This window comes from Brienomyrus brachyistius, chromosome 6, assembly GCF_023856365.1.
Source record: "Brienomyrus brachyistius isolate T26 chromosome 6, BBRACH_0.4, whole genome shotgun sequence".
Lineage (NCBI taxonomy): Eukaryota > Metazoa > Chordata > Actinopteri > Osteoglossiformes > Mormyridae > Brienomyrus > Brienomyrus brachyistius.
The window spans coordinates 1,226,215-1,243,297 of NC_064538.1; the positions used below are offsets into that span (position 1 = coordinate 1,226,215).

The window sequence follows — 17,083 nt, forward strand, 5'->3', positions numbered from 1 at the left end:
CATGTTTGCAAAGAATATTCTCACAGTGGGACCTGTTTGCCAACAGAAGTTACAACTTTATTAAAAACTGGTGATGGAGACAGTAGGTAGGACAGAAGTTTTCCTGTTCAAATTCAGTGAAACTGTTTCAACGCTTTACAAGTAATTGGGTATTTTGAGTGAAACTGACAAAATGTTTTTGGACAAACGTATCAGTTAGAAAACTATAATACGCCAGAGTAGATTTCCTGCAGAAAAAATTGGTTGATAAAAGGTATCAAAAGGTTGATACCTGGGATTCTGCCTTGTCCGTTAATTTGATACCTGGGATTTCAGGGCCGGTGTTCTATCGAGTTAGGCTACCATAGTGCTAATCGATAGCCCTAACCCTAACCCTAAAAGAACCCCTAAACCCTTTACACTAACCCCTAAAACCTAACCCGAATTCCAAGACGGTGGAAGTGCACATGCGCAGAAAGGCTCGACAGCACGTCGCGATAGGTAGCTCAACTCGTCAGAACACCGGCACTGTCACCTGTCAATTCTGGAACAGGAAAAAACAAGCCTGTGTACTCAGTGTACTCACACATGTACTCAGTGTTTCTATTCCAGCAAACCAGGCAAAACAATACAATGTGTAGAAGTTATTACTCAGCTTCAATAACGCAACAATAATAAAACATTCTCACTGAGTTCCCTCTTTTCCAAAGACAAATTCTGTTTTTTCCAAACAACTAAAAACTTAAAAGGATAGTTACTGAAAGTGATGTGCATCTGGTTGCAAAAATATGTTCGAAAACATCAAATATCAAAAGAAAATGTGGTAGTTTAATTTTTATGGTATGCTTCATAAATATTAATAAACTGTTACTCATCATTTGATAATATATTCATACACAGAAAAACTAATTTTCAAACTAATTTAGAAAAGTATTACAGTCATATCTGGCTCCTGGTATTTACAAAACAGCTTTAAAATCACTAAATATACTCAGATTTGATGAATAACTGAGCATTTACAAGATCTTTCGTAAACACTTTGAAAGACAATCTTTGTAATACATTTCTAAATTTGAAAGTGAATTTTTTTATTTACAAATATATTATCAAATAATTAATAATAGTTTATTAATAGTTAAGTATCCGACAAACTAAAGTGTTACCATAAAGTTGGCTATAGAGACTTGGAGCAAACTGTAACTGATGTAATCAATTAGCAAGTACTACATATTAATTACTATTGATTTAAATTTAACTATCATTATTGTTACAACTTTACATATCACAAGTAGCAAGAGCTAAACTGAGAGTATTTCACAATTACAGTATGCAGGTCCGGAAATGTGAAAGTGCTATTGGCAATGTAAGAATATACATTCACCTGTGCAATTACAGAAAACTATACTAACATACATCACAATATAAATCACAACACTTTTACCTAATGTCCTTAAACTTATGTCCTAAGAAAAGCATCAGACACAATGAATTTTGCAATTCTAACTTACAAACGTTATGTGTAAAAATACAAGGTTTCCTTGGAGAGACATTTTACACTTTTGTTTGATGAATGGTTTCTGATTATATGGAATAAGCCAATCTGGCCCTATGGACTACGAACTGAATTGTTGTTTTTGTGCCTGGCGTAAGAGCCAAATGTGTCATCTGTCCTTAAGTTACCTTAATTAGGCACAACTTACGCTTGTAAGCCTCTGTTATCTAAGGATGGCTACAGTACTGGTGTTTCTGTACTACGGGCTTGTATCTAAAAAGTAAGTTATAAACATTTACAAAGAAAATATTGCACAATAGGAAAGTCACAAGTGAACAAAATATATATATACTTCTCATTTCTCTCTGAAATATCAGTTACAATATTCACATTTGAAATGTGCGAACTACAGCAGGGTTAGGGTTAGGGTTAGGTTTAGGGTTAACAAGTAAAAAATAACTGTAGAGAAAACCACTTTCTACAAAATTTTTCTTGTAAACATATTCAATACTGCGCGGATATTTAAATGTGTAATATGCAAAGGGTATTTAAACAATAAACTTTAAATGTTTATGTTATCCTGTTTGCAAATTAATAAAGTGTTCTTTGCGACGATTTTTTTTTTTTAAAACCGAGAACCAAAAAAAATCTCTCTCCATGTAAGGCGCTCAGATAACACAAGTGATGCACGTCACTCCGCAAACTCTGTAAGTTATATATTTCTTTGGCTGTGACAAGCTGAAAGACGACACTCCAGCTAAATGCTTCAGTACAGATTCAGTATGTAATCTGGACACAGAGATGCAGAAGCAACCGCAAATATGTCAATTCAACAAAAAACAAAAAAGGTAAATCTTTTGGCAAAAGTGCTCTATGGACCAACGTGAATCTGAATCCGCACCACTGAGCTATAAATAAACAAGGCGCCCAGTGAGGTTTGGATCATTCATACGGAGAGAGATTCGCCAGTGCTACTAGGGTCGAAGAGCATTAACGTCTTATTACGGGCAGGCGCCGGGCTGTTCCTCTGTGTCCAGCCTTGGCTCCGGGTGCCCTGCTCATGCCACCCACCAGTCGTGCTTTGGGCCCTAGAGATGCCTCCTTTGTCTTCCTCAAGGTGCTGGTCTTTCCTGTTTGACAGAATGAGGAAGATATTGCTCTCACATTCTGACATGGTGTATTACACAGAAATAATAAACTGCACTTCATGGCCTGAAGGGATCAGGCGGAAAGCACCTTTGTCAGGGCTTTCCCAATGACATATTCTCACCTGGCTTCCTGTCCCCAGCAGGGTAGGGACCTGCTGACACTATGAGTAATTCTGTCATGTCAATTATTCTTAAGTTCGACATTTTCAAAGGCCTCTATTTCACAACATTGATTTCAGAGATATGGTTGGGTTGGAATACACACATATTTGTTGTCCTCATAGTTTTAATCAACACTAAATTCATACAAGGTTTCTGTTAAGGCTCTTTTGGGATTAACAACAATGTTCTCCTTTATTGGGCCCAGGTCAAGGAGAACGGGGATGGGGGGGGGGGGGGGGGTTCTAGGGTTTGTAAAAGATCAGCTGTTTCCAAAAGAGCCCTCAGTGTAGGCGAGCTCTGGGCACTGGCCCCCGTCCCGAGGTGGGCCTGGAGGGATGAATGGTATACCTTGTGGAAGCCTCGCTCTCTGCAAGGCCGCTGTCCTCCGTGAGTTCTGCTTACAGCCATCCGGACCCAGGAGGTGAGACTTCCAGGCCTGCGGACGTAGCGGGAGTCACTGATGGCTGCCCCACGGATCCAGCCCCATCAGCGAGTGCGAGCCGTGCCGCAGCAGACCGTCCCTCCGCCCCACTACAAACTGAGCGACTCCCTCTCTAAATGTTAGTAAGCAAGACTTCATATAAAATGTTATGTTCAGAAGACAAAAAAGCCTGGGGATTAAAAAAAAACTAACAAATATGATGAAGGAAAACACAAAAAGATGAGCAGCCTCTTTCAGCTACCCAAGTCAATGAAAAATGGACTTTCCTAAACTTGTAAAAACAAACTTAAGCGTTTTTACACACTATTCTGCTGTGCTTTCCCAGCTGGCCATCGGGACGGTTTAGGGTTGAACACATGCGTCACTTTTCACAGCCTTGTGTATTAAACGGCAGTTTACTCCGTTTAAACGAAATTAGGGTCGGCGAATGCTGAGGACACAAGAAGAACTATTGTGTACATTAAATGGAAATTTGTTGTAAGCTTATTTGCATAATTCATTAAGTCAAGGAAAAACCGCTTTGCAGAAGAAATTGCAAGTCAACAGTTTCTGATGTATACAAATACCTTTCGGTCTTTACATTGGAAGGAAACACTGAACAGGATTAAGCATAATTGTAGCTACTTTTCAAACACCTGCATTGTTTGAAGAGTGTAACGCGAGGTTTGTGCTGGTGATAATCCTAAATAACATCCCAGTAATTATACTTCTGCAGTCTTTTTAACTCTCCTTGAACAAGCTAATGGGGAGCAGTGAACCGCAAAACAGACCAAATCATGGAACGTCCACATGCAGAGGTGGCTTAATGGTTGGGGAAGCGCATTTGTAATTGAAAGATTGCAGGTTTGAATCCCCGACCAGCAAGGCACCACTGAGGTACCCTGAGTAAGATCCCGCCCCCAGCACTGCTCTCCAGGCGCTGAATTAGCTGCCCCCTGCTATGCCACGATATCACATATGGGTTAAATGCAGAGGACACATTTCCTTGTTGCGCACTGTGTGCTGTGGTGTGTCAACAATGACCACTGATCACTAAATTCTAATTCTAAACACACGAGTCATGGGCCTGACTGGCTATGACTCCAAGAAACATTTCTCTACTAGATCCTGGGATCACCCACGGTGATCGGACTGAACAGTGCTGGAGTGCACAGGTCCAGATCAGCCCTGGGGTATCAGCCTTCACATTCCCTGAGGCCTTTTCTCAATGACCCTAATTCCAGCAAAATCCCGTGTCTATGATACGCAGTTTCATAAAGGGAGCAGGACACATGCTGTTTTCTATACCCACACTTCCCTGTAAACTAGGACAGATTCAGCCTCATCGTGTATCGAGGAAAAAGTACCCTGACCGACACTCTGATCAGGGCTAAAGAAAGACTGTTTTGAGGGTAAACAAGATGCAAATTCACTGACATAACCTTGCGCGTGCATGTGTGAGATATTCATCTCAACAAAGTGAATGCAGTGCTAAGCAGTACACAACAGATACAACATAAGTATTATACAAAATAATAATACTGCTAAAAGAAACCAATTAATTTATCTATAAATACTTCATTTCCTATGTATTACACATCCATTTAGCTGCTATTTAACTACTATATTTAGCTAATTAAATAACTGTTTGTTTTATGCCTTACAAGTAATTTCAAACGGCCACCTATACATTTAATCACTCCATCAGTAATCTTTTCATAATATATATATTTTTTTACTCTACTAGTATGTTTAAGCCTAAATTAAAACACCCTCCCTGAAAATATTGCCCCTTTGTTGATTCACAAACTTAACACCAACACTGGAGTTATTACTGTGTCACAGTCACACGGAGGGGTGTTGCTGGCTGACAGGACTGGTTTCAGAGCAGCAAACAATACAGCCGCGCCTGGCTGATCGATGTGTGTAAGCGCACACACACTTATTACACATCTGGGCAGTGTTTATGGTCAGAGTGCCCGAGGCAGGGGAGAGGCACCAGTAAGAGTGCTTTCACGGTGACGCTGACCAATGCCCTGTTATGAGTGTGTGTGTGTGCATACACCCTTAAAAGAACTGGGACCAGCTGCGGGTCTGAAGTCAGTCTAGTCAGCCAGCACTTCAGCCTGTTTGGTGGCTTTTATAGCGACTTGGCAGGGGAAGTGTCCAGATTCAGCACCAATAATGACTTAGCAGTAAACCACATAAGTGGAACAGGTCTGAAAACAAAACACCCTCCGAACCACTGGACCAGTAGCCTGGAGCTGCCAGACTTTGGCCTGCGTGGTAGAGAGCATTTATGCTATAGCCTACAGTTTGGCGGCTCACTTGGCAGAATGACAGCCTGCCGCCATGGTAAGGCACTTGTCTAAAACATACTGAGCAGAAACGAACAGTCATGGATGAAGCAACGTACCAAATAAAAGAAATAACTGAAAATAGTGTTAAGAAAACAGCCCCAGTCAGCAGTCATAGCACCTGTAGTTCAGGCTTTGGGCCTGGCCAGTACTTGGATGAGAGACCAACTAGGAAAGTTAGTTTGCTGCTGGAAGTGGTGTTGGTGTGGCCAACAGGTTAGTCAATCCTGTGGTCTGTGAGGATCCCAATGCACCAGTGCAGTGATGGGGACACTGTGGCCAACAGGTTAGTCTATCCTGTGGTCTGTGAGGATCCCAATGCACCAGTGCAGTGATGGGGACACTGTGGCCAACAGGTTAGTCTATCCTGTGGTCTGTGAGGATCCCAATGCACCAGTGCAGTGATGGGGACACTGTGGCCAACAGGTTAGTCTATCCTGTGGTCTGTGAGGATCCCAATGCACCAGTGCAGTGATGGGGACACTGTGGCCAACAGGTTAGTCTATCCTGTGGTCTGTGAGGATCCCAATGCACCAGTGCAGTGACGGGGACACTGTGGCCGACAGGTTAGTCTATCCTGTGGTCTGTGTGGATCCCAATGCACCAGTGCAGTGATGGGGACACTGTGGCCAACAGGTTAGTCTATCCTGTGGTCTGTGTGGATCCCAATGCACCAGTGCAGTGATGGGGACACTGTGGCCAACAGGTTAGTCTATCCTGTGGTCTGTGAGGATCCCAATGCACCAGTGCAGTGATGGGGACACTGTGGCCAACAGGTTAGTCTATCCTGTGGTCTGTGTGGATCCGATTGCACCAGTGCAGTGACGGGGACACTGTGGCCAACAGGTTAGTCTATCCTGTGGTCTGTGAGGATCCCAATGCACCAGTGCAGTGATGGGGACACTGTGGCCAACAGGTTAGTCTATCCTGTGGTCTGTGTGGATCCCAATGCACCAGTGCAGTGATGGGGACACTGTGGCCAACAGGTTAGTCTATCCTGTGGTCTGTGTGGATCCGAATGCACCAGTGCAGTGACGGGGACACTGTGGCCAACAGGTTAGTCTATCCTGTGGTCTGTGTGGATCCCAATGCACAAATGCAGTGACGGGGACACTGTGGCCGACAGGTTAGTCTATCCTGTGGTCTGTGTGGATCCGAATGCACCAGTGCAGTGATGGGGACACTGTGGCCGACAGGTTAGTCTATCCTGTGGTCTGTGTGGATCCGAATGCACCAGTGCAGTGATGGGGACACTGTGGCCGACAGGTTAGTCTATCCTGTGGTCTGTGTGGATCCGAATGCACAAATGCAGTGACGGGGACACTGTGGCCGACAGGTTAGTCTATCCTGTGGTCTGTGAGGATCCCAATGCACCAGTGCAGTGACGGGGACACTGTGGCCGACAGGTTAGTCTATCCTGTGGTCTGTGTGGATCCGAATGCACCAGTGCAGTGACGGGGACACTGTGGCCGACAGGTTAGTCTATCCTGTGGTCTGTGTAGATCCCAATGCACCAGTGCAGTGACGGGGACACTGTGGCCGACAGGTTAGTCTATCCTGTGGTCTGTGTGGATCCCAATGACACAGTGCTGTAAAAATGGTACCGTCCTTCAGATGAGATGTAAAACCGAGGTCATAAAAGATCCATAAGTGCCCCTATCAAATCTGACCTCCTAGTCATCCCCTTTATCTAACTGATGAATTCTCTCCTGCCCACCTTGGTGAGCGTACTGGTGCAGAATGGCTGCTGTCACGTCGCCCAGGTGGTGGTAGAAGTGACTCCCCGTACTGTAAAGCACTTTGGGTGTCTTGAAAAGCACCATATATATGTGACGTTCTTTAAAATATACATTTAATATAAGACACATTTTACCAAACGCTCATCCATCCATCCATCTATCTATTTTCTGAGTGACTGTTCCTTCACCTTGGGTTACAGTGATTGGAAGTTATTGTTCCTGGAAGAGCAAAGGCACAGTCATGAACAAACCCTGGGCAGAGATCTGGGCACGGATGGCAGGGATGTGGCCCTGCCAGTATTGTGGGAGTAGCGTGTGTCTGTAGGGAGGCTGGGGGTTCGGGGCTGATGTAATCCCTACCAGTGGTGAAACCAAACCAACACCCTTTCCACACTAAGACAACGGTCTTCAATTATTTTTACCTGTGGGTTGTGCATACAATCTCATGAGATCCTGTCAGTTAGTGATGATACAAACTTTTACAGTTATGCAATTGTTAAAAGTGTTCGTGCTTTGAGATACAAGACAAAGGCATGTAAAAGTATATCTGTTCTATTACGCAGTGCAATAACACTAATATAAAGTAAGATCTATTTCTTAGTAATGTTTCTGTACTGTTCCTGAATGTCTACATGATTAGAGCACAACTGCAATGGCTACTGTTGCACTTCATATTATGCTTTGACTGACAGTGAAATGTGAAAGTATTTTTTTTAGATATAGTCGCGAGTTTACAAAAAGTTGCAAAGATTTTACTGCAAACATTGTAGCTGAAATAAATGACTAAGTTAGATTAGATACTGTGTTGAGTATTGAAAATGGTATCGAGCGTCAACACTTATCTTATCGAAGCTTGAAATGTTGCTATTGTGACATGACCATGGATACACAAAACCACACATCAAGCTCAATTCAAATACATCGATCCAGCTAAACTGCGAGAGCCGAAGACCTGGGAAAGGCCACATTCAGCAGGCGATGGCACGATGGCCTTACGGCGGGCGATGGCACGATGCCCTTACGGCGGGCGATGGCACGATGCCCTTACGGCGGGCGATGGCACGATGCCCTTACGGCGGGCGATGGCACGATGCCCTTACGGCGGGCGATGGCACGATGCCCTTAAGGCGGGCGATGGCACGATGGCCTTACGGCGGGCGATGGTACGATACCCTTACGGCGGGCGATGGCACGATGCCCTTACGGCGGGCGATGGCACGACGCCCTTAAGGCGGGCGATGGCACGACGCCCTTACGGCGGGCGATGGCACGACGCCCTTACGGCGGGCGATGGCACGACGCCCTTACGGCGGGCGATGATCACATCTCCCACTGAGCCGCCACATGGCCGCTCAGTGTCACCCTTCCCTGAACCGTTCCCTTCCACTGAACCTCCACAGCAAAACCACTCTCAGAATGTCCTTGGCTCTGCTTCACATGCCCAAAGTAGGAAGTGCGTTTTGCTACCGTCTACTTTGACAATCGTTTAGGCAGAGGGAGGTGTCATTAAAAAGGAAAACAAACATTCCTGAAACAGTGAGAGGTTACAATATGTCATCATATACAAAATACTATGTATTGATTGGAAAAACTGCGATGGGCTGGCCCCCCATCCTGGGTTGTTCCCTGCCTCGTGCCCATTGCTTCTGGGATAGGCTCCGAACCCCCCGCGACCCAGTAGGATAAGCGGTTTGGAAAATGGATGGATGGATGATTGGAAACATTCAGGTAACAAATAAAATATCTAAAATATGATTAAAATTAAGGGATTAATGTAACATTCTGAACACAAACATGTTGGGGGATGAAAGCGGCAAAAACCTACTCGCTGAATGCCTCGGTTTGAACTGTGATGCTCTGAGAATTTGCTGCTAAGGTCTGAATATCGTACCTGCAGTCGTGGTTTTTCTGCCACGAACCATTAACAGAAATAATTGTGTTTCGCTCTTAGGAAAATTACATGCTAAGTGCAAAGAGGAGCAAAAAAAACAGCCCTTCCCTTGTTTCGGGCAGCAAAAAATTTGCCCTCACTGGGAAAACAAAATAAAGAATTGCACAATTTTGCAATTATATGTACAGGAAGAGTAAAAATATCATTTTTTGTTTGGTTCAGTTACCAAATGCAGATCAATTAAGTGTACTCTGAAATTTAAGCATACTCCAGAATGCTGGTACTATGATAACAAATCACACCATGAGATTACTGTGAAAGTATCTTATTCGGATGGTTTTTATGTCATCTGAATAACAAAAGGTTTTATAACAATGTGGTCACAGGAGTTCATCCTTTATCAGGCTCCAGAAAATGCAACAGAATCTCACCTCCTCTCCCGAAGCAAAATTATCATGGCATAATGGACAATGGTTGGCTTTTCTCTCTGGTCCGGGAGCTTAAAAATAGTACAAAAAAATAAATAAATAAAAAAAGAGAAAAGCGGTCAGGACAATGCATAAGCCGTACCTATTGGCAGAAGCTAAGAGGACATGCATATTTCTTGCTGTTGCTGTAAGTTGATAATTCGCAGCTCGACAGTGACTGAAGCACTTGCCCAACATAGCTGAACACTAGCTACATCCCTAAAGAACCAGCAACTGGGCATGCCCAGATCGCATAAATTCAGACACCACACCTGTGTGGAAGTACCTGCTTTCCATAGTCTTTGTATGCCTCCTTTACGCCAATGCTTTCTGTTATATGGGCATTTACGTGTACAGTGTTACATAGAAATGCACATTATGGTGTAGAGAACAGTTCTGATTGACACTGTGGATAAACTGTTCAGTTGCAGCTTCACTTTAAGCCCTGTTTGTAGTGTGACTTGTGGCTGCTGGCGCACTTAAAGGAAGACTACTGAATGTTTAATGTAATGCCAGGCCTAGATTTAATCTCGTCATCTCTGATTAGGAGTTTCAGTGTACCTCAGTCCAGTTTCCTTGCACACACTCTGTACAGCTCCCTCGTTCGTGACATAAAGCCAGTTCCTGAGAACATGCCCAGTCTTGCTCCCTCATACATACCCATACAGTCTAGTCTAGTCACATACACTAAGCAGTCGGCTCCTCCCACCAGCAAATCATGCGGCTGTAACTCAATATGCAGAGATAGCAGACAGAACCTGGAGATTCAGTTACTGCTCAACAGAGCATCAGAATGGACAAAACGAGGTATCTAAGCAATTCAATGATTGCTGGTACAGGATTGGTAGGTTCAAAAATAACCCATTATTTTGGGATCTTCACACATTACTGCATCATGGAGAGAAAAACATCCAACCAGCTCTGTAAACAAAAGCACTTTGTTAATGGCAGAGGTCAGAGGAGATCATCCAGGTTCCGTAAAGCTATCGGGAAGATGGCAAACGTAAAAATGATGGCTTGGGGTATCAGTTGGGTGCAAAAAAGGCTGAATCTCGCTTCTGTGGGCAGAAGGGACTAAGGCTGCTCATTCCCATCGCAAGACATAGGTGGTATCAAAGGCAGGGAAAACCTAATGGTTAATAAGCTCAGCATTTGCTGGGTGTTCAGAAGGTTTCTAACCCTGAACAGCTTCTGTAAAAACACCTAGAATATTATTGTGAAATTACACAAGCATTTATATACTAGTCGAATAAGAGCAACAATGAAACAACCACATCATATATTGAAAAATAAAGCCACACAAAACGGCATGGTGTCCAGCAACATCAGTACCGCTAAAACATTCGGAACTGCAACGAGGGAACGGGGAGGACGACACACTCACGCTGGCAACCCGGGCTCTGGGAGTGGGCGGCCAGAGAGCCGCGTGCCACGGCCTCTCCACACAGCGGGCACGCGGCAAATGCTGCTCGGCCTTCGCACTCCGCCAGCAGGTGCTCTGTGAGGCCGGCGATCTCCACCACCTGGGAGGCGGCCGGAGAAAGAACGACGTTCAATGAAACAAAACATGTAAAAAGTTTTCAAGTTTACATTAGTTTTAATTTTTATTTAATTTTCCATTTTGGTTTTCAATTTAAGTTCAGGTTCAGTTTCTTTTAAGAATATTAAAATAGTTTTAGTGTCATTTTTATTACATTTTATTAGTTTTAGTTTAAAGTATTGATTTTAGTTTTCAGTACTGTGTTTTGAAAACAAATTGGAACTGATTTGCATGCTTTCACCCTGCACAAGAAACAGCTAAAGAGAAAGCCTGAAACATTCCGGTATGCTGCCCTAACATCCCCTTCAAAACGCTCACCTCTCTCCTGTAACACCACCCTGTTTTTATAGCTGTGAAGGACCTGCGTTATTGATGCTCTTATTCACTGATTACAATATGCAACTTGATGGGATTTGCCACTTTTGTAGAACATAAAGTCTACCTGGGTGTCCCCCAGTGAAACCCCCTAGAGGTACAGCGGTTAACCAATCAGACAATTATTGTACAAAGCATTAAGAGAATGCTGAAACAAAGTTTAATACACCAGTATCAAAAATTCCCAACAGACTCGAAATGCCAAATCAATAACATTTCACTAAACACTGAATGTGTGAAAGATTCTAACAGTAATCTGCAATGACACCGGCTCTTCTAACCTTGACAACAGGAATATGAATATGAGAAATAAGTATAACGAATAAACATGAATCAAATGGCAAACCATTAAACAAAGTTTGGTAACTGGTTTCTATTTAGGTGTAATGTCATATTTTAACAAAAGATTTTACATTTTCATTTACAAAGATAAAACTTAATTTCTCTTCTCGCAGGTTTTTACAATTATTTTGAATCCCTAAAGAATCTTTTACTTTTGTTGCGAACCCATCCAACCTTGACGAATGCAGAGAAGCAATATAGACAGAATAATACCTCCACCAGTCTAGAAATGCACCAACATGGCGGACGAAGGCCTTTGCTTCCTGTGGGCGGTGTGACGTAAATTGTATCCAACAAACACAGTGCAAATCGAGGGGATAAAAACAGAAATGAAGCTGATTTTACCTGCATTTCTATTTCGTTTTAGTTCGTATTGCATTGTTCACTGTAGTTTTTATTTTAAAAAGTTGAAAAATGTCATTTTTATTTTTATCTTGGTTAACAAAATAATTTTTTCACTCCTAGTTTTTACTCTCAGTTTTTGTTAACTATAATAACCATAACAATAACTGAGTCCTCCTCTAGGCTAAACTTTTGTTAAAATATGAGATTATGCCTAAATGGGAACCAGTTATTAAGCTTTGTTTAATTGTTTGCCATTGTATTCATTTTTATTAATTACACTTAGTTCTTTAAATTCCTACATCTATTGTCAAGGTCTGAGAGCTGCATGTGTCACTCTCAGAATATGCAATGGACTTTAATAACCTGCAGCTAGGATGCTTTTCTCTCTCATCTTATCTGAAGGACTGGGATGTGAGATGCAACCCTGCTTTGGTTTCTGCAAACAGTTTTTAAAAATGGGTGCAATATAATCAAATGAAATGCAAATGGGACTCAGTGCTGACATGGGCTAGCGGCTCGTTCCACAAAGCCTCTTTGTGGCGTGGCTCCGCCCCCACGGCTCAGAGGTGGAGCCAGAGCTTGGGGGCGTGTCTGCGCCGGCCGAGGGGCCTACCTGTCTGCAGTGGTGGCAGCGGCACAGCATGGGACAGTGCTTCCAATAGTGCAGGTCCAGGCCCTCCTCCGTGAAGGAGTCACTCCTCTCTCCACAGAAGATGCACAGGCTGAAACACAGGCCAGGAGCAAGACTCATTTTGTGGAGAAAAATAAAATAAAATCTCCATGCTAATTTAAAATAAAATAGTGAAGTCCACCAAAGTGACAGTTCATATAATACTCCTCATATTTATAGTGGTAGGACTATAAATACAGTTTGCTTCTGCTTCCAGTATCACCGAGGCTCATTTTCCATTCAAGGCACCAAAGGATCATGGGAATTTTCTCTTCAAATGCAAATTGAGTTATAAAGTCAGTTATAAAGCCATGTGACGACTTCCAGAGTGCATGAAATATACTCTGCACAAACACTGAGAAATAACTACATATAAAACAATGTGCAGGTAAAACACATAAAACATCTCAAGCACACAGCTGTCGAGGAACCAAGTCAGGTTTCCAGTGACCGAACAGAATCAAGTGCAAGACGACAAGTCAATGGAACAAAAGCTGTGCAAAAATATATATACAAAGCACTGTTTAGAACCTAACTTCTGTAAGCTAAAGTCTAAACGTAAAACACAGAAACCGCATCCAGTAGTTCGTCAACAAAGCAATCAATGAATGAAGACGATAAGCTGGTGAGGGGCAGTGTTACAATGAGGTGCTAACTCTGCTTTTAAAAGTTATTCACAGTATGATACTTGGGCGTTTAAAAAGTCGGCAAATATTTGCATCTTTAGTTCTCACGAGGACGTTCCTGCTAGAACACAGAGAAATATCCGCAATCCTAGATGTTCTCCTCTCACGAGGCTACTGAAGAACCAGGCAACTGACCTATATGTAACATGTAGCTGGTCAGTACAGCCTGCTGCTCCAGCAGAGGTGAGGTTGCTGGTGAGGATCCTGGGCAGAGCTACAGATGATCTCTCATCCGTTTGAGCTCATGAAGCAGCAAAAATTGGGCTCTACAGGACCAGGATTGTCCATCCATTTGCACCACTGCGGTACATTAAAATATTTGGTAACGAGTGCAGAGCTACTGATTCCAGTGGTGCAAAGTACCATTGCAGGCTGCTGGGTGCTCGGGCCAGTGTTAAGTTCCGTGCTGTTGAGTCAGCAGACACATGGCTGGACCTACCTGTCCAAATAACCAGCAGCGGTTGACCGGTCACCGCCCATGTGTGAAGGACTGACGCTATGAATCTTTCTGGCACCTACAAAGTAAACAGCCACACTGTCATGGTCTAGACGAGGTCTGAAGCAAATTATTCCCTGTGAGCACAAAGACTCACACGCCGCAGCAGAGACAAACTCCCGCATACAGACCTGCTCTGGGAAGCTTGACGATCTTCTCGTTGCCCTTGGCGTTCTGCTTGCCTTTCGCTTTTTCCTTTCAGAAAAGAACACAAACCGTCAAGTCTTGTGACTAGCAATACAACTGACATCAGATCAACAATAAGATCTGAAAGCGCTGCACTTAAACCTATATATCTATATAAAGGGTTCTGTTATTTCTCAATGTAATTTTGAGTGTGTTGCGTTTTCTTGGAATATCAGCCTGTACTATCAGCTAAACCAAACATAATATAATACAATATAATATAAAATAGGACTGTGGCAGAGGAATCACTGGGCCAGGAAGGCTGGCAGACACCGTACACTGATCTCCGACAGCACTGCTACTTGCTCCTGCAAGCTTAGAATTTCCTCTTTCTTCTCTTTTTCCACTTTCTGCATGCTGTCTCTCTTCAGCGTCTGAATAAAAAAAGGAAAGTAAAACATCTTCTCTCCTAAACCCCCCCCCCCCCCCCCCCCAAATTTAGTACCGCTGAGGAAGTAGGCACATTAAATTACTTTGTACCGCCCATCATTTAGACCAGTGTTTCCCAATCTGGTCCTTGGGGGCCCCTAGACAGAACACATTTTTGCTCCCTCCTACAGCTCCTGGTAGGCAACAGAAATGTGGACTGTCTACAAGGGAGCTGGGAGCAAAAATGTGGGTCGGTGGGTCCCGAAGGATCGAGTTCGGAAACACTGCTTTAGACCAGTGCAGCCAATAAATATACCCAGTGACATGATCCCAGCTTGGGCAAATAGAATGTTATGTAATTTCCTTTTTGGGAAATTAATGATAAGTTCTCTTTACTGGAAATGAAAAAGAGGCTGTTCTATTATTTCCATGATCATAAGCTTCAAGTGTATGACCATTTCAGTAATCTAAACTGATTGGTGACTCAATGAATATGTACAAAATTGCCAACAGCCAAAACTTTGCAGTGTCAGCCATGTGTTTTGTGGGTTATGACCTCAACGGGAACATCAACGGCACACAATGTGCATTTGCAGGATGAGCTCACTCCTCTTCGCAGTCCGATGGGTGTGCCGTCTAATTCTGCCAGTCCATCGAAGATCTTCCTGTAGACCATGTTTCTGCGTGCGCTGGCCTCGTCTGATGGTAGAAAGGCACGCACGGCCTCCCCGTACTGCCCGTATGCAGCCAGAATGATGCGCACGGCCGTCTCACGCACTGCAGCGGCACTGTGCTCCAGAGCGGCTATGGAGAACTGACAGATACTCACACTTTAGCGGAGCAGTACAGCACAAAGCCGCCCAAACTGAAAAACATGCAATTAACGGGGGATATTTGCCACATAGGGTTATGTCAGACACAAAAATGCAGCCCTTCTATGCACAATCAAACATCTCCTAAAGTTAATCTTTCAAAGAAAGCTGTATCACCCATGAACACGTGGTTGGTAAAATGGGTACTGTAGATACTAATTAATTAGGTTACAAACTTTTACATTGCTAATTTAAGTGATTAAACGTATTATATCACGTTCAAGCTGGATGACGATGATATTTTGACAACCTTAACCCCCACCCAGCCCTAACTATAACCACAAGTAACCAAACAAAATACAAGTTTTGCATTTTTACTGCCCTGCAGTCGCAGATTTCTATAAAATAGAGTTTTCACATAAGTTGAAAAAAATTGGTATTCATCACGTTGTGTAAGGTAAGGTACCCCCCCCGCCAACACACACACACACACACACATCACACTATCAGTATGATGATGAGTCAATAAAACGCAGTTAAAATCTATTAGCCTCAAATAATAACAAGAGCTGTTAATCTACTCATCATTTTACCCACCCATCTTCCACAATCGCTTTTTCAGTACATGGTTACACAGGGCCTGGAGGAATTCCCACAATGCACAGGGAACAACCAGACATGATGTCATCGTTTTATTTCTCCTAAATTACAGAATAATAACGAAAGCACTGAAGAACTTTTTTTTGTTCTGATCTCCTCCCACTGAACAGTCAGAATAACTTGCGTGTCCCTGCTAACAGCACTAGATACCTTCATTCGATCATCCTCAGACGGCTCTTCAGCCCTGATTTCATTCAGGAAGCTTCTCCTCTCACAGTCTGTTTGTGTCTGGATGCACATTGACTCTCTAGCCATTTGCTTGTTTTCTATATTAGATGATTATTCGTAGTAGTTCTATAGCCAGAGCTCACTGGCAAAATTAGTGGATTTCAAAGACCCTGTATTAAATAAACTAAAGAAAATGTAAACAGTTTTCTAAACTTCCAAATAATAAAGAAGTCCTTCAGAACCAGCTGCAAAATATCTGAAGTCATTACAGCAGGTATCTGAGCTACCTGCCGAACATCACGCACATATGAAAGGTCACCATCGGACCCTAATACAGGCATCCAGACACATATTGAAACATAATTGTCAGACATTCCTTGACGGAAAAAGTGAGTTCCAAGCAGAATAAAGCGTAACAACTGGCACAGGTTCCAGACGACCCCCCCCCCCCCCATCCCACCACAGGGTCCCATTATTCTTTCATCTCGCTCCCTTCACTCCTCATTTTAATTACAGGAAATTCAATCGCCTCTTTGGTCAAGCTTGGAGCACATCTCCCGGGAAACCGGAGGGAAAGGCAGAAAAATGTATTAATCTTGAAGCGGGGGAGGGGGGTAGCTCCCTAGCACACTATGGAAGAGCGACTCGCACTCTCAGACACAAGCGACACTGGATTAGGCCGGGTGTCAATGGAGAGGATGTTAATATCCAAGGGCACTTGCCCCACTTAATTTGCACAGGCAGATTTCTTCATCAAGTAATGGGGGTTGAGGACCAT

The 17,083-nt window shown here is 43.3% G+C and overlaps 1 protein-coding gene and 1 long non-coding RNA gene across 9 annotated transcripts in view; one reads left to right on the plus strand and one right to left on the minus strand.

The window, feature by feature from the left end:
• Nucleotides 1–35: 35 nt before the first annotated feature.
• Nucleotides 36–17,083, minus strand: part of cep104 (centrosomal protein 104) — a 43,196-nt gene continuing 26,148 nt past the window's right edge. For all 7 annotated transcript variants that reach the window (XM_049017287.1, XM_049017282.1, XM_049017288.1 and 4 more), the window contains 9 exons: nt 15,273–15,479; nt 14,575–14,670; nt 14,242–14,305; nt 14,054–14,129; nt 12,872–12,980; nt 11,041–11,179; nt 9,621–9,688; nt 3,130–3,217; nt 36–2,601 (listed from right to left, as the gene is read on the minus strand). In XM_049017287.1, the coding sequence (XP_048873244.1) occupies nt 2,462–2,601; nt 3,130–3,217; nt 9,621–9,688; nt 11,041–11,179; nt 12,872–12,980; nt 14,054–14,129; nt 14,242–14,305; nt 14,575–14,670; nt 15,273–15,479 (987 nt within the window). In that variant the 3' untranslated portion in view covers nt 36–2,461. The remainder of the gene's footprint in view (nt 2,602–3,129; nt 3,218–9,620; nt 9,689–11,040; nt 11,180–12,871; nt 12,981–14,053; nt 14,130–14,241; nt 14,306–14,574; nt 14,671–15,272; nt 15,480–17,083) is intronic.
• Nucleotides 5,961–6,972, plus strand: LOC125744970 (uncharacterized). Of its 2 annotated transcripts, XR_007398535.1 has the most exons (4): nt 5,961–6,055; nt 6,196–6,335; nt 6,406–6,475; nt 6,896–6,972. It is a non-coding gene; the product is annotated as an uncharacterized LOC125744970 (long non-coding RNA). The 2 variants fall into 2 exon arrangements; XR_007398536.1 differs by lacking the exon at nt 6,896–6,972 and having other exon boundaries at nt 6,406–6,505.